Below are 24,010 nucleotides of genomic sequence, written 5' to 3'. Positions count from 1 at the left end.
CCACACAAACCTAAAAAACCACCGAACCGCCCCATTCCTTTCGTGGTCCTCTTCCTCTCATCACTCTCGGTTTTCTCTTGAATAACTAGTAAGACACCCGTGCTGCCGCACGGGTAATAATTTTACCTTTTGTCAAAATCAATAAAATGATCAAATGATCTAAGGCGTACATTAAAAGAAATAAGATTTATGAACTAAAGACATTGTTCCAATAAGAAGAATTTTGATAAATTAATAACATATGGATAATTGTTAATGTGACAACATGTTTTTTGCATGTAATAGTCGAGAGACAGCTGCAAAAGGAATCTCCATCTCATGTAGCCACAGTTGCGCAAAAAGGAAAACAAAGCTGCAAGATGATTCGCCAAAATGAATAGGATGTTTGGACCTGAAACAGCAAGACCACAATAAAAATCATATATAGTGGTAGTAAAGAACATAAATTTATTGGAAATTTTTAAATGGCATGATAAGTTTTTTATTTTTAAAAGCACACCTTTCAAATGTTATGGAACACTTCTTTGAATACCACATTGGTGGTAGAGAGCATAGGTTCTTTATCTTTGTCATGAATAAGAATCCTTAAACCCTTTTTGGATTTTACTCTAGAGATTGCCACATATAATTGGCCATGACTAAAAACTTCTTTTGGCAAGTACAAACCAACATTATCAAGTGATTGGCCTTGAGACTTGTTAATAGTCATGGCGAAGGAAACAATAATTGGAAATTGGCGTCTCACCAGTTTAAATGGCCATGGTGATTGTGAAGGTGACAAAGACATTCTAGGAATATAAAATAAGTTACCAACATTTTTTCCAGAAATGATCTTAGCTTCAATGACATGAGCAGCAAGCCTAGTAACAGTTAGCCTTGTACCATTGCACAAACCTTCAGATTGGTCTAGGTTGCGCATTAACATAATAGTGGCCCCAACTTTTAACTTGATTGAATGGTTAGGCAATCCCGAAGTCTTAAGAGCATTTAGGAACTCGGGTGTCACGTGCTCATATGCATCAAAGCTACTTGCATCAGATTTATCAATAGAATCACTACTAAAGTATTCTTTCTCTTCTCCTAGAACAATTGAAAAATACCTATATTTAGAAAATATGTATGGGCAACAATAGTTTATATATTGATATCATAAAGTTGTAAATATTAACGAAAATAAATTGAATACCTGGAAGAAGGTTTGTTATATATTGGTTAATATCATCGACTACTTCGATTGTCGAAGCTAAGATCGCACGACTTTGAAGATAATTGGAATCAAGATAGTTATGAATGAGATCAGGGTACGTATCTTCAACAATTCCCTTAATCGGATCTGAAAAGCTAGAAATTAAGAACTCATCTGGAATACAAATATCAGCATAGCCATCATTTGGCTCACACATTGTGCCATCTCCAATTTTTAAAATCCACTCGGAAAAACTCCTTATGTCATCAGCTGTAGAAGTGGGTTGACCAGTTTGCAAGCGCATGTTTTTTGTAAGCCTCAAGACTCTACAATGATCCCAAATATAAGAAGCATTGATTGTTGCATGGATAATATCAGATCTAGTACCTCTTGGTATAACAGGGAGAATTTGTCTGAAGTCACCTCCAAACACAACAACCTTACCTCCAAAAACTCTTTTAGAAGCATGTGTGGTTCCACTCATAATATCTCTGAATGATTTGTCGAGTGATTCAAAGCAAAACTTGTTAGCCATAGGAGCCTCATCCAATATGATTAGATCTGTCATCTTTAGAAGCTCGGCAAGATCATCTTGTTTTTCAATGTTGCATATAGAAGTTTCTAATGTAGGGACAGAAATCTTAAATCTAGAATGAACTGTTCTTCCACCTAGTAACAACAAACTTGCAATCCCACTTGAAGCAACCGGCAAAACAATTTTTTTCTTAGACCTAAGGGCTGCTGATAGAGTGTTCCACATGAAGGTCTTACCAGTGCCACCGTAGCCATATAAAAAAAAAACTCCGCCTTCTTGCTTTTCTACAGCATCCATGATCTCCTCAAAGATGCTTCTTTGTTCATCTATATCAGAAGATTATACCAATTGGAGTTGTTAATAAAAATAGAAAGTATGGCTATTTTAAATTGTTGTAACTGAGGGTTGTTATTACCTGTAAGAGAAGCATACAGACTTTCAAAAATTTGTTGCTGAGCAACAACATCATATTGACGTTCATCATAAAGGAGTCGATTTCCTGTAAAGGATTCAACATAATCTTTCGGATATGGCATTGTCTTGAAGTCCTTCAAACTTCGATTATTATTTTGTAATAGAGTTTCAATAGCCATGAGTGTCCGTTCTTTTAACTCGGCATCACTCATTGTCAAACCTATGAAAAAAAACAAACAAAAACAATTCTTAAATGAAGCACCTTTAACACACATTATCAAGTCCATTTAAATGTTCATGCTTTAATTGTTTAACATAAACAATAAAGAATTTGGCAGATTTGGTTCAGCAACAGTGACTGTAATAATAAACAAATCTGCAGCAGCTTAAGTAAATCGTGTGCTATTAACCATTGAACATAAACAGTGTTCCAGCTGTTGACAATTTGTAACTTAACAGTGGCTGAATTATTAAAAAGACATGCCATAACTCAGTTTGAATGCACCTTAATTTTTTATGGGACGATAGCACAAACATAGCTTGGGCAACATCACTACATACTATTGCAAAAGTCTAATGGTTCAGCATTTTGCTTTGAGGATTGAGCCTTGATTGAACATAATTACCACACATATCCGTAAGGATACAACATTATATGACATGCAAAATATCTATAAAAGAGGTTTAGTATGTATAACCTATAAAAGAGGTTTAGTAAAGATATGCTTTGACAAATTAGTTAGGTAATTAGTATAAAACAGTATGGAATTATTAAAAAAGAGGAACCCAACAAATATGCAAACAGCCAAACATAATACTTACGATCAAAAATTGTCACAACGATTAAAAATATAGTAAAGATTAAATACCTGGATCTCTTGTGAAGACTTGTTGATCATAAAGAATGCCATCCGATAAATACATCAAAGTCTTTCTCCAAACATGTTCGGGTCTATTCATTGACGAAGATAGTAACATGGTAACATACAACTTGCGTAAAAAATGACCTGAACCCCACTGATGCGCCTCTTTGATTGCCCCGACAAATTCACGATCATCTTGTAAAAATCCCATCGCAAAGCATGCATCTCTAAATGTTTTTAGCTTTTTACCGTCCACCGTCTTGATGTCTTGATAGCATAAAGGACCCTTTTTGACAGTGAGCATCATCCTTAAATAAAACAACTCACCGGTGCTCTGAGGAACCCAAATGAGTCGACCAATGGTATACCCTCGTTTCCTTGGTTTCCAACTCCGACTTCGTTTATGATAGACAAATTTAGAAACAAAGTCTCCATAAGTTAGTAATCTTGCTTCTTCATAAGTTTTGTTTGCTTCAAACCATGCTGTAAACATCGACTCTGTTACACTTGGTTTGAGTAACACATCACCAACCTGCTCGTAGTCTTTGTAGTACACAGAGTTTTCACCTTCCATGTGAAAATACAGTCTTTCTACGGCTGGCTTTCTGCCATGTATAGAATAGGAAAATATCCTCCAACATGATTCACTTGGGGAGATGTATCGACAATCCAAATATTGCTTGATCTCGTCGACGTTGTTTCTATCTTGGCCTTGTATGATTGCAGAAATTCTATCGGAACCTTTGTTTATATATTTGAAAAGGTATTTGATAGAAGTACTTTGGTTGCACCATTCCATGTTAATGTGGACTTCGTACTTCAACAACAAACTTGGATTGTGAGGAACAACATGACCACCGTGAAAGATTAATCCATTTTTTTCAATAGTGTGTTTGTTGTCTCTTCTCCTATAAACAGGATACCCTTCTTGGTCCACGATAGTCGTAGGTTGAAACTTCTTAGGGTAAAACTTTGTGCACCTCCCATCTTTCGTGCAAGGTGTCTTGGGATTTGCCAAACCACAAGGACCATGAACCATGTGAGCTTTGACCAAACTGTACAACCGAGGGTGTGTTTCGGGATCGGGAACTTCAGCACTGATGATCTTGTCAATGTCTTCTGGACCTGGATATTTGTTCGAAGGATGCAAGAAGATCAATATATGGGCATGAGGCAATCCTCTCTTTTGAAACTCAATGGTGTACATATCTACAATTGGAAAAGCATAAACAATTCAGATTTATTGTTATAAATTATAAACAATATAATGACATCAAAGTTAAGGGGGATAATGAACTCACAGGCAAGTACTTTTCCAAGAACACCTTTTTTGGTTAAATCTGTAAGCAATTGATCAAACTTGATTTTGAATACTCTCGAGATGATATCTGGTCGATCTTGAGGCTTCAAATGAAGAGGTCCAAGTACTCTCTGAATCTCAGGCCAATTTGGGTTACAAGTAAAGGTAATAAACAAATCTGGAAATCCAACTTTACTGCATATAGCCATTCCATCATAGTACAATTGATCCATAAACCTACGACCTCCGACAAATGAGGAAGGAAAAACGACTCGTTTACCTATGTTGTTCCCTTGCGCTTGATTCTGGTCTCCCTCTTCATTTAAAGCATTGTACTTGGAAACCCGAAGTTTTGGTTGATTTTTACGTAACCATTCAAGTTTCTCAGACTCCAACATTGTGTAACCATCGACCAGAAATTGCTGGAACAACCTTCTAGAAGATAATAGAGTCTTAGCTTCGTTGCACCTGGTTTGAATGCGGTATGCCAAAAATTCCCGAATTGTGAGCCTATTTCTTACGCTGTTACTGTTGGAAGGCAAGTCCCTATGAGCTACATCAGGTCTATAACCGTCCTCACCATAAGGAAAAATCAAAGGATATTGGTAAGCCATGTAAGCAGCATGCAGTTCGTTGATTCGCTGAAGTCCTCCTCCTCTTGTTTGCATAATGATATCACGCATTTCTGCCGTGTCTATATCACCAACAACCAAGGCTGCAACTTCAGACACAGTAGGTTGGTTATACACCCTTCCATCGGTGGATCGGCTAGAAATGAGTCGTAGCTTGAGGTTTTGAGTTTCCCCACTGTTTAACCATTGTTTCGCCATTTGAAAGCTCTTTGCATGAGGATTGAATTCGTATAGCATATTGGACAACTGGTTTACAACATTTTCATCAATGTTCTCCTTGTTCCTGACAATAGAAAAGAAGATCATAAACGTGTGGCAGTGAGAATTCATAGGCCTCATTATATAAGTCATGTAAAAGAAAGGACAGTGAGTATTCATAGTCATAATTATATAAGTTATGTAAAAGATGTGACAGTGAGAATTCATAGGAGATTACCTAAGTCCATGCATCCGGTTTTCGACTTCATTTTCCGTGTCATATATATATAATTGTGCAAATTTCGGTTTTTGCCCTTGAGGAGGCAGCAAACTTCCAATTCGATGACACGTTTGACCTTGTATTCTCATTGTTGGAGGGCCGCGACCATTGTTAAAACGATTGTCTATCTTTGCTCCCGGTGAAGTGAATGCAAACATCATATTGTATAGTCGAATTTGTTGTTGAAACTTCCGGCTAACTATACTTTCGTGATCAAACAAAAGTTTTGCAAGTTGCTCTGGAGGATGTCTTAGCATTGGTAGTTCGACTTTTCCGTTACCACAACACATCATGAACTTTGGGTTAGCGGCATGTGTACTTTTGTGCATCCGTTCTTGATACCACATCATTGCTTTGCAATAACAACATTCGATAAGAGGGGAACCGATGTCGTAATATTCTACATAATGCGAGAATGTAGTTAAATTAGAAAATCATATCATAATGGTTTAATAATGGTAGTAATTGTCCAAAGTCTGGAACAAAATATTGTTACCTTCAGAAAGTCCGGTTGCATTGTCGTTGATTGTAAAAGGTGCTTCAAAACCTTCTGACTCTGAACAGTTGTCCTCGTCGGATAGGTAGGCTGTTATAAAAAATACACAGTAACAATCAGAATGAGAAAATGCCGTTTATATTCGCTGATACGTTCTATTCACACTTACACTAAAAAACGGTTTATTGAATAAAATTCATAGTGATAGAACTCTTATTAAACATACTTGCAAATGGGTCGTAGTCGCTATCCTCATCGGAGTCACTATTAAAATCCAGATTGATCGTAGGTGTAAAAATAGGACACGTTGGCTCCGTCCTACGATGGTGATTGGTCGTGGACCGTGACATTTGCGTTACGTCCTGAGAAACCTGATGGTTGGATATATCTCCTATTCGCCGATTAGGTGGCGGTGGGGTAATGACATTACTGTTGAAACAAATAAAGCATCAGTTATAAAATTACATTAGTCACTGTAAGAAATGGAAAGAAACCATCATGTTTGGTACCTTGGTCCGGGTGTATCAAGAGGAATGGGATGAGGCAGAATCCTCGTTTGGCTGGCGAACTCTTTATCCAAACTCAGCAGGGAAATTGGATGCTGCAATTGTTTTCTCGGCCTGCCTCTCGATCGTTTGGGCACATCAACACATCTGTGTTTCAAGTTTTGTTAATAAATTGGAAGTCAGTGAGTTTCACATATTGAAGATAATGTAAGTCATGTATGAAATCATATCAAACTGAAAAACGAATGCAGGGTTTCAGAAAAAAGGTCTACAATCACAATCAAGAATTTGCATGTCTCATGGACTATAGTTGGGCCATAATTAAGATCATATGATGCAATTATTAACCGCAATTAACATGCAATATTAAAGATTGCAACACGACCATGATTTAAAATGTTAGTAGTATATACCAGTCAATTATAAACACCATAAAATTCATAATCTCACAAACCTTTTTTTGGTGAAACATGTAAGTAAAACTAATGAAAAACTACATTCTCGTTTAAGGTTTATAATAAATAAATTATTTGAGATTAACAATTTCTATATGGCCCTTTGAAAGCAAAAAGGCAGCATGTTTTCCAGATACGGTTAAATTGAGGCTACTAAAAGTTAATTTGTTTTCAGCAACCCAAAGTGAAATTATTCACCTCTGCAAACTAAGGATTAATTGGGGTACATTTAGGCCAATCCACATTGGTATATAAATGCAATAAAGCATGGCCTTAAACTACGAAACAATAGATATCCGCCAGCAGTGGGCAGCAAGTATCAAAAAACATTCAGATCAAATCAAGGTTCTAGCATACTATCCTTTTACAATTATTTCAAGTAAAGTGGGCAGCAATGTATACTTGGAACTTTGAGGCATTTCGTACCTTGTTGGTGTGGTGGAACCGAGGGTCAAATTGGCCGTGTCATTCCCTTCCACTCTTTCCAGTATAGGAAACTTTCTGGTCAAGTTCATAGCCATATTTGGAACTCCATACTGATTCTTAGGCCTACCCCGCACTGGTATGGGATTTAGTGGTAAGCTGTTAAGAATGAAACCATGGAAACCATTATAAATAGGCACGTAATCGAAATTTAAGCCCTAACGGGCGGTAAATGGTTATACACGTAAAGACATAGGGTAAACAATATTAGTTTACAGCCTAGATGAAACCTAAATAATTTAAATCAAGCTTAACTTGACACACAAGTTAATGGGACAGCCACACATAGCATAGTTAAATACCTGATGGAATGGCTATCTTGATTTCTAATACAGACATACATAGAAAAATATATAGAGGTGAGTAACGAAGTTGGTGTGAAATAGTCTAGGGATTGCACTAACGTATGTATATTAGAAGAACTCCCAGCTTCATCTCTTCTATTTTCATGCTGAGTCCGGTTTTGTTTTGCTTTCAATGAGGAAGGAGTAAATCCCTCATTTTCCTTCACAGTAGAATTGGATGCAAACTTTGAAAATAGATTTGTTCCCAAAACATCTATCGGTCGGGACCTCAAATTTGTTTTAAAGGCGTGTCTTGAAATGCTAGGTTCCGAACCTTCAAAACCTAAACTTATACCAACTGACTGACAAGAAGATGTCGGTAATGCTGCCATGTTTTGAAACGATGGTGTAAGTTCGGACAAAGGTTGCCTTGGAGTGGATGACATTGGAGTATTAATAACTGGAACTTCGAGCGGGAACTGTTGGTGAGAATTGTATTTTTGACGTTTGGAACGGTTTTCTTTCAAAAGCATTGACCTTCTTGATCTTGCCTTTTTCGCGTTGTGTATTCGGTCACACGGGTCCATATTATGCACCTTTAAAAGAGCTACAACAAACCACGAAATTTACATTTAATTGAGTTAGATGGTGTAATTAAAAGGCATAGAATATATAATCTATAAGTATGCAAATATTGTCCTAATGACATTGATACCAACTATGCATTTAATGTACCATGGCAGCATACACAGTGTGGTATGTTATATATTAAAGCTCATGACAGAAACATTAATATAAAATAGAAACACACATAATTTGGTGGTTGGTTTATCATAAATTCATTACACCAACTGAATTAATTGTAAGCTTGGTATCATATTCAGAATTATATAAATTGACCAACATAAGAGATTCTTCTACCATGTTTCTGCTATCAAGGTCTCATGAAATATGATAAGCATCATTCAGCCTAATCCTTGCTATCATTTTCCCCTAAGGTGAGTAACTCAACCACTATCAATTGCTTAGAATGGGCAGTAAAATGCTAAATATACTATGGTTGGGCAGTAGAATGCTAAGATTCATTTCTTATCATTTCCCCCTTAGGTGAGTAACTCCCCCTAATGTAAAGCATAAAAAATTAATCTATGGTTGGGCAGTAGAATGCTAAGATTCATTTCTTTTATATGAAGGGATGCATAGACTCATTTCTTAAAAAGTCATCTTTATATGTGGTGTATCCTTTAAAGTGTTATAGACTAAGTAAACCAAGTAGTTTATTATGTTACATTTATGTGCTTAGAGTCATTTTTTTAAGAGCAATGAACTTTTTTACCTGGATATCTTCTTTGTTTAGGGACTAACAGTATGAGAGAACTGTCCTCATATGGAAGACAAGCATTCCATGAGCTTCATCAATTCAGCAACTTGTTCAAGGTGAAAAGGTGTTTTGTCTTATTATTTTTAAGTTTCACATTAGTATAAAATAATAAAGTTCGTTTTATGTATTTATTTTTAAGTCTTTATTGAAGTTCTCTAATAATAGTAAATGGCCTTCAAATAATAGTAATCAAACAGGTTGTTTTTTCGTAAATTCCAAACAATATGTGTAATAATCAAATAACTGATATTTTATTCAAGCACCATCCTGCAGAATAACTGATATTTAATTTTATATAAAAGGGTCTCTATGAGTATTAGACCTAAAGATATGTAAAATAAAACTGACAAGACATTAAATTGGAAATGGTAAAGCAAAAGTGAAAGTATAAACATTGACTTGCCTTGTAACGAAGCACAATGCATTTAAGGTTGAAGTGACAACAATCTCTAGGTTTTCTCAAAATGATGATACATGTACTTTGAAGCAGTTGATACCTAGCAGCATTATACACAATGGAGGCAATGGAGGCTGTTTCCAATGAAATAGAGCAGCCTAGTACAAACTGTGACAGGCCCTATGTATCTTGACAGACTGCTTTACACAAAAGATAAAGGGAAAAACCAATCAGTAGTGTAATAGGTACATTGGTAGTGCTGCAGTATATAGATTATAGGTACATTAGTAGTGCAGCAGTGTAAATAGGTAGAATCCTTAAAAATATTAGAATTGATAGCATGGAAACATTATATTAGACTTTAAGAAAAGAGTTATATTTAAGTAATGAATTTTATATATTAACTGAGTTACTACATGTCTAATGATAATTATTAACTTAATGGGTTTGATAAAAGACTAACTCTATGCATCTTATTATCATGCTGCATCAAAGTCAATAAGCCTGGCCCTGTTTGACAAAATCTAGACAATGGACTTAAAATCTTTGATTCTATTGATTAACTATAGTACTTACAAATTATGATTTGGAACAGAAATGTAATATTCACATAAGCCTGGCACTGTTTGACTCAGGATGTAGTTTTTTAAATAATTTTGAGACATTACAGGTCTGCTATTGTATCAATACCAGATTCTGGTATTTTCTATTCAAAGTTCAAAGTTACTGAGCTAATAGGATAATGCTCCAAACCCCGCATAAACTTCTCAATCTTGTCCACGGCCCTATAGATAATTGTGGAGGCTTAAAATCATTACTTATCAGAGAGAAGAGGTACCTCGTGCAATTACCAACATTCCCTTTTATAAACAATAAATTTTGGGAACGGAATGACTGTCTATTATAGTGAGCGTTATGAACTTCAATAAATACAACGCAAAAAAAGATCCTAAATCAAATTACTGGTGGCAAATGCTCAAAGATAAACAGAAGAGGGCTATATAATTCTAGTTTATAAGAACTCTAATAATTAACCAAATGAGCTATTATTGTTTTGCCAAAAATAAGGGCTAAAAATAAGAAAAATAAGTGGGTCCACTAAGGAAAAACAACAACAAAATCAGCTGAGAAAAATAACTAAGATACTATCTTCTAAGTGGCCAAGATAATATACAAATGAAATCAAATAAATAACTAACAGTAAAAAATCTAGTAGTCCAAAAATCAAATAAAATTAGTAAGAGGTTTTAATTTCATTTCTTGACTGTAATATATTATCTTCTAACTATCCAAAAATCTAGGTTAATGGGGTATGGAGCCTATAAGAATGAGGCAGGAAATTTGAAAATAAACTTGCTTCCCACAAATCTTATGAGTATTAATATTCACTATACATAACTTATCATCAGAAGGGAGCATTGTAACATGGGGTATGGAGTTGCCTTAGGTCTGCTGCCACATTTGTTTTCACATATAGATTTCCAGAATGGGATACAAACATAATGATGGTCTGTTAGTCATAAAGGTATGTAGCTATTTTAGTTGCTAGATAGATAATTTAATAACCTATGCTAAGTAGCAAAGAATTCTCCAAATTTTTGTCATATTGCAAGTCCATATTACTCACTAATAAAATGCATTATTTTCAGACTTATGTAGAAACATCATATTGCTAGATTAGTTAAACAATCATATTTTTTGATGAAGACAAAATGTAAAAATACTATGGACTAAATAGCAGTCAATAATAGGCATTAAACAATTAATAGTCATTACACCAGTTTGTTAATGATGAGTTGAGGAGTTCAGAACCATTAGACATGGCATGTTCAAATTCAAAATGACATAGGCCAACAAAATAAGGACTTAATAGTTGGATTGCAACCTTACAAATGGTGATATGCTAGTTAAGCATCAAAATAAGAGTGAAACATCTGAAATAAACCCACCAAATCAATCATTTTTGAGTTGCTTTGTCTTTTTTCCATTCTTGGACTTAGTGGCCGATTGTTTAGGAGTGAGCTCTTCAGCCTGGATAAGCTCGTTAATTGAGGTTGACGTAGCGACCCTCTTGGCAGGAGTACTGCTGCAGCTTGCAGAAGGACTCCCCTTATGGTTAGTAGCAGAATCTGGTAGAGCAACGCTCGATGGTTCGCAAGATTGCGTGAGCTAAATTATGCAATATAAAATGGAGTTAAATGGCATCATTAACAAACTGGTTGTGATTTGTTTAAATAAAAGAAAGTCAAATGGAATAAACCTACTTGGTTTGGATTAAGAGATGGAGAAGTTGTATCCAGTTCCAAATCAGCAGCAGTAGTCACCTAGTATATTTGATAATAGATAATTGTTTGTATGGAATTAATTAAAAGATTAACAACATCTAAGGTTATAGGAATTTTTAAAAAAGTTGACATATAAACAGGAACTTAGTTTGAGAGGGTATGTGTATGAAGGAAGTTAAATTATTTTGAAAATAGATTGGACATGGGTCTGCATCAGCTCTACAGTGGGTTAAATATATAGATTAACATTCTATAAGTGATTAAAAAATGCTTCTCACCTCATTAGTTGTGAGGTAGGTGTCTAACTTATTGTAAAGGCCATCTTCGTTAAGTATCTTCACGATAGAGAATCGTCGAAATTGGGATTGATACTTGATACGAAACACCATTTGTCTATTCAACAGCGCATCCAAGTGAGTAGGCCAAATCTTAGGATTGTCCTCTCCGGCCTATAGCAAACAGCAAAGCATTACTACAGATGTGTCATACTATTAATGAAATATTGTGATAGAATAAATATTCCTTACTCAAACTAACCTTCTTCATAATCTCTCTTAGTTCGGTAGCAGTGTGTTTAGTATACTGAATAACATCCTTATCCCAAAAAACAAAGATCCCCTTATGGTTATCATACTCCACCTCAATTTCAAGTTTGAATCTAAAAGATAAGGTAAAAGTCAGTTTTGATATAAAGCTTCCAAATGAGTAAATTTACAATTTAATGGAATGGCAGGGTATAATGCTCACTTAGTAACGCGTTCGGCATCCGTATTTCCATTTGATTCAAAATACCATCCAGACCTGGAGGCGTTAAAACCAGTGGTAATTCCAATGGTGGTTGCAAAACAGTCCTATTATGGGAAAGAACATAGGAAACAAAATTCTAATTAGGAATATAAATTTTGCATTGTGATAGAAGTGTAGTAGAAATAGAAATAATTGTACAAACAATATAATAAAAGTCAGACCCTTCGGAACTTTGATACTGCACGGATACTCTTGACCTCAGACAATTTGGTCCAAAAATTGTTATTAGATTGAACAGATGAATCGCAGGTCAATGATTGGGAAGCAGCAGGTAAGTTGGATCCAAAACTGAAAAAAAAATAGAGGAAGGAAAGATTAATGTATGTAACAGATTTTTCATGTTATTGGAGGCAGGGAAAATAGCACTATACCTAGCTTTGAACTCATCAACTTGTGGATGTTCCAAGTTGATGTAAAGTTTAGAACCGTTCCACGCATTGGAAAGACACGGTAAACCCGAAACTGAAATGTATAGCGGTGAAGATTTTGTTAAAATACGAAACAGCATCCATCAAAAAATGAAACAAAAAACAATCTTTAATTAGCAAAAACAGGAAATCTACATTTATACAACCTCTGTTAAGCTTGCACCATGCATGTGTCAAAACAATTATAGTAGGACCGGCAAAGTTGTTAGGGGTAGTGTAGTTGTTGAATTGTTTGGCGTAATCCTCCCATAAAACCAGCTCGATCACATTGCCTTCCACATCACGCAAACTGATATTGACGCAAGATTTCCTACCGCCACCTCCCATTTGGGTTTTTAAAACATCTTGTAACACACCAATGACATCTGATACGTAAAATATGCACAGATCTATCAATGAAAAAAGATAAATGTATATGGACAGAAGTAAATAACACTGATTAATTGAGGTGAAGCTGATTCATACCATACAAATGGTCATGCTTGTAGTCAGCTTTGAGAAAGCTCTCAATAGGGTGAAAAGTGTAGCTGTGAGTTGGTATTTCCGGTATCGCCACTTTAGACATGGTAGTACCTCCATTGAATATGAGTTTCAGTGGGTTAGCACACACTTTGAAAGGGCCATCGTTGTCAACTGGCTCTCCATTATAAAGGAAATAGGTCTCATGCTCCTTGACTACTTCAATCCAATCTTGGAAGTCTCTCCCCAGAGTGGTGACATGAATCTTGTCTCCCTGTTAAATGAAGTTATCTTAGTAAGAAAGTAAGAAAATGATGAACATGTAAAAAGGCATAAAAGCTCAGGAAAATCATAAAAAGTTGTTAAAAATTCAACCTTTACATCCTGAATAACTGCTTCAAGGTGTTGGTTCCCATTTTTCTCAGTAACAACCCACACATCAACCACTCTAATGTGCATTTTCCAGACTTGATTTCCTCTGACCAAATCATTAATCAAAATGGGAGGTCTTGACATCTTTTCTGCTATAAATGGGTAGTATAGCATAATAGAAAGAAAAGAAACATTTTCAGATCATAGAATGAGATAAATATTGTACATAAGAATGAAAATAAGAATCAACATAAGCCATTTACACCAACTGTAGAATGAGCATTAGTATGAGATAAACATTGTCTTCTCTAGAAAAAAAACTCATAACCTTCAACCATATCAGAAAAAAAATGAATCGAAAAAAAACAACAACACACAAACAACACATTAAACAAAAAACAGCAGAAATAAAACAAAAAACAAATATGGAGGAGGAAGAAATAATCAAACTCTGTGGGTTGCTACAAATCCAAACCTGAGGAAGGAGAGCAACAGATGTGTGGAAATGTTTGATGAAGGAGTTGTTCAAGTTTCTCCAGACGGTAAACAAAGAGGAGCAGAGTATGATATGATTTGGCTTTGTCCCTTTTGTGCAAATAGAAGTGACCTATGCCTGAGAAGTGGGGTCGGAAGACTCTGCGAGGGAAACGACATATTAACAAAAGTCCAAAATTTTGTACACAAATTTTTGAATTGACCAATGAGAAGTATACAATTGGCATAGGTGAATATTTCTTTTGTTAATTACATAGTTAGCCTTTTTGCAGTGTAAAATTTTGAGGATGAAAGGGTAAAATAGGTAGTTTGGGCAACATCTTAGTAATGGGTAGATAGTTGATGAGAGATTGATAATAAAAAACAAAGAAAATATTAGTGCAGTCTGTGTTATATTATAGTAAGAAAAGTTCTCAAGAGATAACCATCAAATCATGAACGTATGATTAAAAAACAAATTAAAGAAAAAGGACCATTAGACTAGTATCATCGCACAAATTTAGACGATGAACAAATAAAAAAAATTAGAAACAGATGAAAAATTTAAAAATAAGAGGATGAACCATCAGATAATCTCATCATGCGGTTAAAAAGGACCAACAAATTAAAACTAAAAGAAATTGAAAATAAATGGAGGAGGCCTCATATTAAAATCATCGGCCAAAAAACTAAAAGATATTGAAATTTTTTTGAAAAGAGATTAAAAAGAGTGTTAGAAAAGGTTTGTGATAGGGTTTGTGAAAATGTTAGATAATTGTTGGTGTTTAGAAAATTGTTGATGAAAAGAGGGAGTGGAGAGTGCCCTATTTATAGGATGAGAACTAGGTCAAAATAATCCTAAAAAGGAAAAGATCCAACCCAAAGGCCCATGGAACTTCTTGATGACCAAGATTAAGAACCTGGACAAAAAAAGATTAAAAATAGTTTAAAAAAACTAACAAAGTGCACCCGACGGGATTCGTACCCGTGATCTTCTGTTTGCAAGTCTTTCATTCTTACCAATTATGCTATGTTATTTATTTCAAAAAAAAGCCAATTGAAAGTGTATGAAGCATCGGTCAGTATTTTCTATTTATTAAAATATAAGAAATTTAAAAGTAAACTACTATATTTTAAAATAGACTTTAAATCAAATATTTATAAAATTCAGGATGTCCATGTAATTGAACCCGAGATTTTATAAAATCCAACTTTCTTGAAATAGTTTCGAAATTTTTGATAAGTGTGGGAAAATTTTAGGGTATGACACTCTCGTTCGGAGAATTTTGAAATGATTGGTGGTTTGGGAACATGAGGTGAAGGTTGGATGTTAGTTGATGGAATGTTGGTAGGTATGTCTTGGTCAATGGGCTGAGTAGGTGAAGGTGGGGTGGTATATTGCATTGGTGTGTTGGAAAGTTGAGATATTTATGGAGGATGATCTTGAGGGTTAGGTGTATAAGAAGTCATATGATTTGCAAGTGTGTCTAAGAAGGGTAAGTCATAGTCTAAGATTTTTGAAGTGCTGGATGAGTCATTGGTGGAAGGTAGATTGAATGGAAAAATATTTGAAATTCTGGTATCAGGTATGTGATGTCGAATGAAATGTCACGACATAATATCTGAGCACTAATAGTTATGAACAAGTTTGATAGTAGCAATAATAATAATGCAGAAAGTAAAGAACACAACGATATATTTACCCAGTTCGGAATAATCCTTCCTACTCTGGGGGCTACCAAGCCAGGGATGAAATCAATATTCGATAGTATCAATTCAAAGTTAAATAGTCCCAGTTTACCCTTCTCACTTAATCACTACCCTTCCTATGACTTATACTTAAGACTCACCTAGGTATGAGGCCCTCCTCAAATCCCCTCATTAACAATCCCCTGTGACAAAATAAAAGAACAAAGAAAACCAGAAGACACTCTTCCAAGACAGCCACTCCTCGATGCTTAAAAGCTTACGAGGATGAAATACTCTCCTTGCTTAAAAGCTTCGGAGATCAAACAACATTCACCACCCAGAGGTTTGTGAATGTACACATAAGGAACTCTCAAAACATAATTACTTGAACTAAAAATCCACACGCAAAAATAAGGATTAGCTAAACCTTTATAGATCGGAAAATGCTAGTAATCTTGTTCATGGGCTTGGGTCAATTAATAAATAGGGTTCTGAACACCCAAAAAGAGCTATAGAAAATAGCGCAGCTAAAACGCACAGTCAGTTTAAGCAACTGACAAACCAAACCCTAAAAATAGAAACCGGTTTTCAGAAACCCGTAATATCAAGACAGTTGCTTTGACATCTACACAGAACATGTTAACATAATGTTTTACCAAAAATACTGCCAACATAGAACCAATAATATTCATAAAATGAGACATTTCTGGATATGGAGATTTCTATGGTAGATAAATTCATCATAGTGTAACCCTTTATCCCTTATTTGTAACCAAGAAAAATGGACTTAGAAGCACGAGGATCAAGTTTTTTATGCCTTTGGATTATGGTTGAATAAAACACAAGGAATTTGAAGACCTTGAGATTGTTATACCAAAAAGAGTACCATGAAGAAGCTCATAAAGAGATTTGGAACTGATGATAGGAGAAGGAAACCTATTGATGAGATACACTTCATGACTGATTGCAAAATTCCAAAATGGCATTCATAGATTGGACTAAAACATGATTGCTCAAGCAACATCCAGGATATGTCTATGCTTCCTTTTTGCTACAACATTTTTTTGAGGTGTCTCTATGCAAGTTTTTTGATATATGATGCCTTTATGGTTGAACCTGTCATTCATCAAACTCTTTGCCATTGTCTTATAAGACTTGTTTAACAGTCTTGCCAAATTGAGTATGAGCCAAAGTAATGAATTTCGCAATCAAAGGCCTAGACTCACATTTTTATTTCATTAGAAAGACCCAAATGTGTCTTGTGAAATCATATATAATAGTTAAGAAATAAGATTGGCCCTGAATAGATGAGAGTGTGAATGGCCCATGTATATTCGTGTGAATTAGTTCAAAGGCTGAGGTGGATTTGATTGTGCTTAAAGGAAAAGACAACTTGGTTTGTTTAGCATAATGACAACAATCACACATGTAATTACAATGAGCATGAATATAAGGAAAAATTTATTAAATTGTTTCTATTACATTGTGTGAAGGGTGGCCAAGCCTATAATGCCAAAGACTATATTTAATAGAAACATTGTGATCACAACTTGTAAAAGATACATCAGTGTGATATGAAAAGGGAATGCAAGAATCTTGATTAAGAATACACAAGTGATTATGAACTTTAGCAAGCCCAATCATCCTCAATGAAGGTTGTTCCTGAATGGAACAAGAACAATGATCAAATATAAGATTACATCTATTATAATATGATAATTGAGAAGTATAAATCAAATAGCAGGAAAATTCGGGATCAAATAAAACATTGTAGAGATTTACGTTTTGATTCAATATAATAGTGACAAATATTTTAGGTAAGATGTGAGAGACATTAGGTAATTTGATTGTACGCAATGGGACTAATATAGTGGTATGAATGAAAGAGATTGAGGGAAGAGTACATGTGACATGTTGCACCTTTGTCAATGATCCAAATGTTGTTTAATGAACTTACATTAGTGTGAATGAAAGAGGGATGCAAACCTGGTGATGAGGCATGAATGATATGAGAATCAAAAGTATTTGACTCCTCAATTTTGCTGAGCAATGCTACCAGTTTGTTATACATACCAAGGTTGATTTCAAGTTTGTTATCTTGGTAATCAACATGGTTGGAAAAACCTACCTTGTCTTTGAATCTAAACCTATTGGAAAACATGTTTGAAATAGTAGGTATGAAGAATGTACCCAGTCTTACGATAAAATGAACAGACTTTTGAATTAGTTGACCATCTACCTTGGAAGTTTGGTTTACCACTACCTTTGCCTTGTATAGGTTAAAATTTTGCATTAGGTGAAGAATTATATGTCTGACCCAAGAAAATCTTGGAGTTTTCATAAGAATAAGAAGGGGATGTTAATTGTTGTTATTACTTCAAGATTGAGGAGAGAGCCTTGATAACATCAGAGACAGGCTCCACCATGAGGATTTAAGATTTAACATTATTGAAATTTTCATTCAATCTTTTCAGGAAACAAATGACATATTCCATGTCACATTGCTTTTTGATTTTAATGCGTGCACCAAAAGTGCAGTTAGGAAGAATTTTGAGAGCTTCTAGATCTTCCCAAAGAGTTTTTAATTCGTTGAAGTATGCAGTCACATATTTCCCACCTTGCCTCATAGAATGAGTTTGCTAAAGAAAATTAGATAACCGAAAATAATTGCTCTTTAAAAAATGATTGTGAGGATTTGTCCAGAGTTGAGCAGCATTATCAACATAAATGGTGCTTTGAGCGATATCAAGAGATAATGATGTTGAAATCCATGCAAGAATGATATTGTTGCATATTTCCTAAGTATCGTAGACAACATGATCTTCTGGTGGAGCTGTGAGTTTTCCATTGATGAATTTAATCTTGTTTTTTCTCAAGAGTGCCCGTTTCATTAATCAATTCCAAGATTCATAGTTGTTTTCTAATAATGGAGGAGAAACAAGAACTACACCAAGATTTTCAGCGGAAGATAATAGGGACTAAATTGATCAAGGGTCTGGTTCTTGGTTGTTTGATTGTTATTTTGTTATGTTTTGTGATTGTTGTTGGTGGTTGTGGATGAATCCTCACGATCATGAGCATCCATAAGAAAAGATATGAATGAAACTCAAGATAAAATGTATGAGAAACAGTGAATGGAAGAAGAAGAAGAAGAAAATGAATTTTCAAATTACTCACATTACTGATACCATAATAAGAGTTGTGAGATGTTGTGAAATGAATATAATTGAGCTTGTCATGTTTATATACAAGATGTAGCTTGTAGTGCAAGTATCCAACAAAATAATAACAAATTAACTACCATAACTAACAACTACCATAATTGTCAAAACAGTTATGTGATACAAGAGTTATATAACTCAATGCACATAAAGAACAAATTTGTATTTTGCATTATTCTATTATCGATTATAATCTAACAATCTTCAAATTCAAAAAGCTTAAAATTTTAAAAATTAATTGAAATCTTAAAATTGAAATCCAACAATCCTAAAACTATAATTTAAAATTAAAAAATTTCTCATCCCTAAAATTGAATCTTAAAGTTACCGCCCAAAATTAATCACAATCAAACTATTTTAGTATTCAATAAAAATCTTCAAATCAAATAATCTTCAATAATAATTTTCAAATTCTAACTTTAAATTGAAAAAGGAGTAAAATTAATTCACAAAGAGATACCCGATTGTGGCGGAGAATGTTGACGGTGGGTGGAGGACAAACCACTGGCGGTGATAAGGCAGTAAGGAGATTCCAATAATGATGAAGAGGAAGACATTGGGTGATGAAGGTTGTAACAGCCCGAGCCCTCACAAAGCAATCCCGGAATTGCCACCACACGATCTTCTTTAAACTCCAGGTTACAGGGTTTGATTCTCATGAAAGGCAAAAACTTTACTAGAGAGGAGAGGTAAATAAGATCGTAAGGTTGCTGTGTCGGGATTGCCTTGCGAAGGTACCAATTGAGTTGTACGGGCTCGAGCTGTTACAAAGGCAAGTGAGGAAAACTCAAAAAATGAAAGAGACAAATATAAGATCGTGAGAGGATGAGAAGAGGAAAGAAAAGTTGGATTTTTAATTTGATATTTTTTAAAATTTGAACAATTGCTTTTTTTCCTACATAGCAACTTAGAACTAGAGCAGATCTGAACCCTAAATTTTGTCTTCCTCCTAGCAAAGAGTTCAACATTTTTTTTTAGCTTTAAACAGCTTTGAACTTTTCATCTATAACATTAAAATTTAATTTATTCTTCATCTCCCAATACATCCTTTATAATTGCAAGACTTTTATGCATATAATACATATCTCACTTTTTCTCCCTTCTCCCAAAACACACTTTTTACACCTAAAACCATTTTCAAATTTTAAATTTCATATATTCTAAGTCCTGCTGTCATCTCATTATTCATACTAAATCCTTGAATGTACAATTTCACAACTTCTCTATGTAACGATTTTTATTTTACGACAACTTATTGAACCATTTGAGCTCAATTACTCAACAAGAAAAAAATTATGCTTTAGTGGGATGTCATGATTTTTTTAATTCTTTATTAAATATATTTTGAGATATGATAAATTAATAGTAGAAAAAAATAAATATCTTTCATCAAAATAATACTTATTGTAACTCTAGAGCAAATGAGATGGTAAAAGATTTGTTCCTTCTTAATTAGAGGTTATGAATTTGAACTCAACCCTGACCACGCCGTAGTGTTATATTCTCTTGAGAAATAGCTTTGCCACCTATTGCGGTTTTACCCAGTTCGAGAGATTAGTCTCTACAATTATGCGCAGAGGTTACCCGATTTCTAAAATAAAAATTACTATCCCTAGCTTCCAAGACTGTGTGGGAAGCTTCAGGTCTGCCTAAAGAACAATGGGGTGGCGAATGGTAGTGTTTCAAAACATTATCAATTAACACATGTACCTAAAAATAGCCATTCTTAAGAGTTCATTAATTTACCATCACCAAATCAAAATCATATGTGCACCCTATGTTGATAAATCTAAGAACATGAAGAAATCTAATATCATTGTACTTAACCTTTCTTAGCCTCTTTATGTTGTTTAATAGTCTCGGCCATTAAACATTCGAGAGGCTCAACGTAGTTTGCTTATTTGATATGTAGGGGGTCAGAGTCCTCATGCATTGGAGCTTTACCCTTGTCAGCAAACTTCAGCTTTCCTTCATTTAGCGCACCTTGCACCAAATCCTTGAAAATGACACAATGGGAAGTCTTATGACCAACATAATTATGAAACTTGAAGAATCCTATTTTCTTTCGTGGCTCTAGAGGTGGCGTTTTAAATCTCTTAGGGACTATGATTTGGCCATTAGCAACTAAGAGGTCGAAAATTTTATCACACTTTGTTATTTTGAAAGTATATGTTTCAGCGAAGAGATTGTCATTCTTTGGTTCGACTGGTTTTTTCATGTCAGATGGTCTCAACAATTTACAGACGTAGGGTGATCTTGGCTTAAGCGCTGCCATATTTACATCGTTCTCTTTGATCTCCTCTTATCCTATGTCATACTCTTAGTCTCTCTCATCTGCCTCTATATAAGAAAAAATTTATTTTTTATGAAACTTGTTTGACCTGGCCTTTTCTGCCTTTAGGAATTCAACCTATCGCACCCTATCTACAACCTGAGCCATATCTCTCAGATATTGGGTATCTAGTTTCTTTCAAATAGAATAACTTAAACCTCCTATGGAAATTTTGACCAGTTTGTGCTCAGGCACTTGGGTAAAGCACCTTGCTTTCAACAATCTGAACCTATTTAGATAATCACATATCGACTCAAGCATTTTGCGCCTAACGCTAGCCATTTATTTGAGACTAATATTCGACTTCCCTACATAGAATTGTTTATATAACAACCTCTCCAATTGATTCCAATTATGTATAGAGTGAGGGGGGAATGTGTTAAACCATGTGAAGGAATTTTTTATTAAAGAGTTTGGGAAATATCTCATTTTCAAATTTTATTATTTGCTATATCGCCTGCCTCAGTTTGGTATCAAGCGATATGTTCGACAGTCGACTCACTTGTGTCCCCTACAAACTTAGTGAACTTAGGGACTTTCTAGCCCCTGGGCTAGGGAGTACAAAATTAGTGAATTTAGGGACTTTCTAGCCCCTGGGGAGTTCAGCTTGTAACAACATGTATTAGGACAAAGGAGATACAAAATTTGGCCATTTTGGGCTAGAATGTTTTTGATCACTAGGGTTAAATTATGCTTCCCCCTTAGGTTATCTTGTCAAACATTCCTGACTAATTCCCCAGCATCTTAGTCTTTATGTACCAAAACCACTCTTGGGTTATCCTAACCTATTTTTTCTTCTTCTCCCCTTTGTGCAAGAGGTTCGACGGGTCGTACACCTATCTGTTGTTGTTTCCCTTGATTAATAGGGGAGTATCTATCGACAGGCTCTTATATTTGTCTGGCTTGCACAATTTGGGGAATTGCCTGCCCAGGTCTGAGGAGTACTGAAAAAATCAGATATTTGACCCACTTGGGTAGTCAATAGTTGGTAACTTTGGTTTGTGTTATGTACCAGAGGGTTGAACACTGTGCTAATTTATTGGGTAAGCATATTAACCATCTCTTGTTTATTGTCATCCATTTGTTTCCTTATGACCATCATGGAATTTGTAGTTAAAGCAGGCATATTTGGAGGGGAAAACTCGGTCCCTCCTTGATGTGTTATTCGACTTGGGTTGCTGATAGCAGACCTTGAGGCTGCATATGGGTTCAAAGGAGACAATGTCGTTGCATTATCATCTGTGTACGTAGACGCATGACTCTATAATCTTGCCATCATTGTTGTTAGCATCCCATAGGGGAAATATCTTGAACCTTATGGTAATGTCAAACTAGGCATTGTTAGGAGTGAATTAGTAGTGTTTTCATGAGTCAAATTAACTACCTTTTGAGCTAAAGTTGAGTAGATCTTATGAGTTTTGAGGATTTTATGGTTAGAATTGAACTTCAGAGGTTCAATACTAATTGTAGAACAACTTGCGTCACTTTGGGTGTTATTTGTGCAGATATTAAAGTTGAGAAGTAAAGACGAAGAAACACGCAGGCGTAGAGACTCTGGAGAAGAGAAATCACAAAGAAGTGGGATGAAGCAAAGGCCGAGCCGCGACCTTAAGGGGCGAGACGCGCCATACCCTCTGACTTGGGTTCGCGCCGCGCCAATACGTGCCGAGGCGCGGTGGCTGCGTTACAACATCAATTGAAGACATTCCCTTGGTGAAGATGAATCCCTCTATGAAACTTTGTGTGTTCTTCATGGATATGGAGAGCTAAACCTCATTGTGTTGAGTTTAAGGTAGTAGTTAACCTATGAAGATGCAATTACTTTGATTAATTCCTATGAACAATTGTTTAAGCTTTATTATCAATGAAAAACCTTGCTTTTATTTTATATCATTGTTGAACTATCAATCGAGAGATAGGGTTTATACTTTTGCCCTAGGTTTTTACATTGACTTGTTGAGTAATACTCAGAGATGAGATTTTGAAGAAGTTTTCATAAATCATCGCGGTTAATTCCCTTTATCTTTATAGTTATTCTGAGAGATCGAATATCATACCGGTAGAGGTGGTTCTAGATTGATCATTAGACATAATATCAGTTTTGAGGATGAATGAAGATAATAACTTAGATAATGTTCACTTGTGGATTAATTGATTATTGCATATGAATAGGTTGATGAACCCTATAACTCAACATATTCATTCACCATTGTTATTCGTCTTTAAGCTTTTTATCATTCAATTATTATTCTGTTATTTGCAATTTGAGATTAAACAATCAAAACCAATACTTTTCACTAACTCATTATAATTCGACTATAGAACGGCAGCAATATTAACTCAGTCTCTGTGGATACGACATATTAGAAAATATTTACCCAAAATACTTTCAACAGGTATCCATGGGGGTCTAAGGTTTCCTATAATCGCCTGCGTGGCCCTGGGAGTGGTTGGGATGCTTGTTGCAACAAGCAATAAAACCATCACTCTTGGTAATGAGGTTGTGTTCGATAGTAGGGTAAGGATAGGTCCA

General features: G+C 35.1%; 2 protein-coding genes across 2 annotated transcripts; both read right to left on the bottom strand.

The window, feature by feature from the left end:
• Nucleotides 1-502: 502 nt before the first annotated feature.
• Nucleotides 503-8,219, bottom strand: LOC131604533 (uncharacterized). The gene is made up of 12 exons (XM_058876965.1): nucleotides 7,753-8,219; nucleotides 7,292-7,447; nucleotides 6,414-6,557; nucleotides 6,131-6,333; nucleotides 5,905-5,994; nucleotides 5,367-5,808; nucleotides 4,300-5,213; nucleotides 3,005-4,207; nucleotides 2,137-2,355; nucleotides 1,492-2,047; nucleotides 1,187-1,422; nucleotides 503-1,080 (listed from the first exon to the last, which is right to left on the bottom strand). The coding sequence occupies exons 1-12, from the start codon at nucleotides 8,217-8,219 to the stop codon at nucleotides 503-505; spliced, it is 5,208 nt and encodes a 1,735-aa protein (XP_058732948.1).
• Nucleotides 8,220-11,363: 3,144 nt separating this feature from the next.
• On the bottom strand, nucleotides 11,364-13,905 carry LOC131604532 (uncharacterized). The gene is made up of 10 exons (XM_058876964.1): nucleotides 13,765-13,905; nucleotides 13,396-13,663; nucleotides 13,077-13,295; nucleotides 12,874-12,964; nucleotides 12,664-12,790; nucleotides 12,443-12,546; nucleotides 12,233-12,353; nucleotides 11,974-12,144; nucleotides 11,675-11,734; nucleotides 11,364-11,579 (listed from the first exon to the last, which is right to left on the bottom strand). Exons 1-10 carry the CDS (start codon nucleotides 13,903-13,905, stop codon nucleotides 11,364-11,366), a joined length of 1,518 nt encoding a protein of 505 aa, XP_058732947.1.
• Between the last annotated feature and the right edge of the window lie 10,105 nt (nucleotides 13,906-24,010).

Source organism: Vicia villosa, linkage group LG5 (genome assembly GCF_029867415.1).
Source record: "Vicia villosa cultivar HV-30 ecotype Madison, WI linkage group LG5, Vvil1.0, whole genome shotgun sequence".
Classification (NCBI taxonomy): domain Eukaryota; kingdom Viridiplantae; phylum Streptophyta; class Magnoliopsida; order Fabales; family Fabaceae; genus Vicia; species Vicia villosa.
Note: the sequence above shows the minus strand (reverse complement) of the source record. Positions and strands in the feature narration are given on the sequence as shown.

Bases quoted from the DNA above. Each gene is read 5' to 3' on its own strand.
- LOC131604533 (XM_058876965.1), bottom strand. From the start codon at position 8,219: ATGGACCCGTGTGACCGAATACACAACGCGAAAAAGGCAAGATCAAGA. The intron at 4,208-4,299 runs GTGAGTTCATTA...TTCCAATTGTAG, and splicing joins TCTTGGAAAAGTACTTGCCT to ATATGTACACCATTGAGTTT. The intron at 2,356-3,004 runs GTATTTAATCTT...TTTTTTTCATAG, and splicing joins AGTCTTCACAAGAGATCCAG to GTTTGACAATGAGTGATGCC.
- LOC131604532 (XM_058876964.1), bottom strand. From the start codon at position 13,905: ATGTCAAGACCTCCCATTTTGATTAATGATTTGGTCAGAGGAAATCAA. The intron at 11,735-11,973 runs GTGAGAAGCATT...CAAATATACTAG, and splicing joins CCTACCTCACAACTAATGAG to GTGACTACTGCTGCTGATTT. The intron at 11,580-11,674 runs GTAGGTTTATTC...TGCATAATTTAG, and splicing joins CATCTCTTAATCCAAACCAA to CTCACGCAATCTTGCGAACC.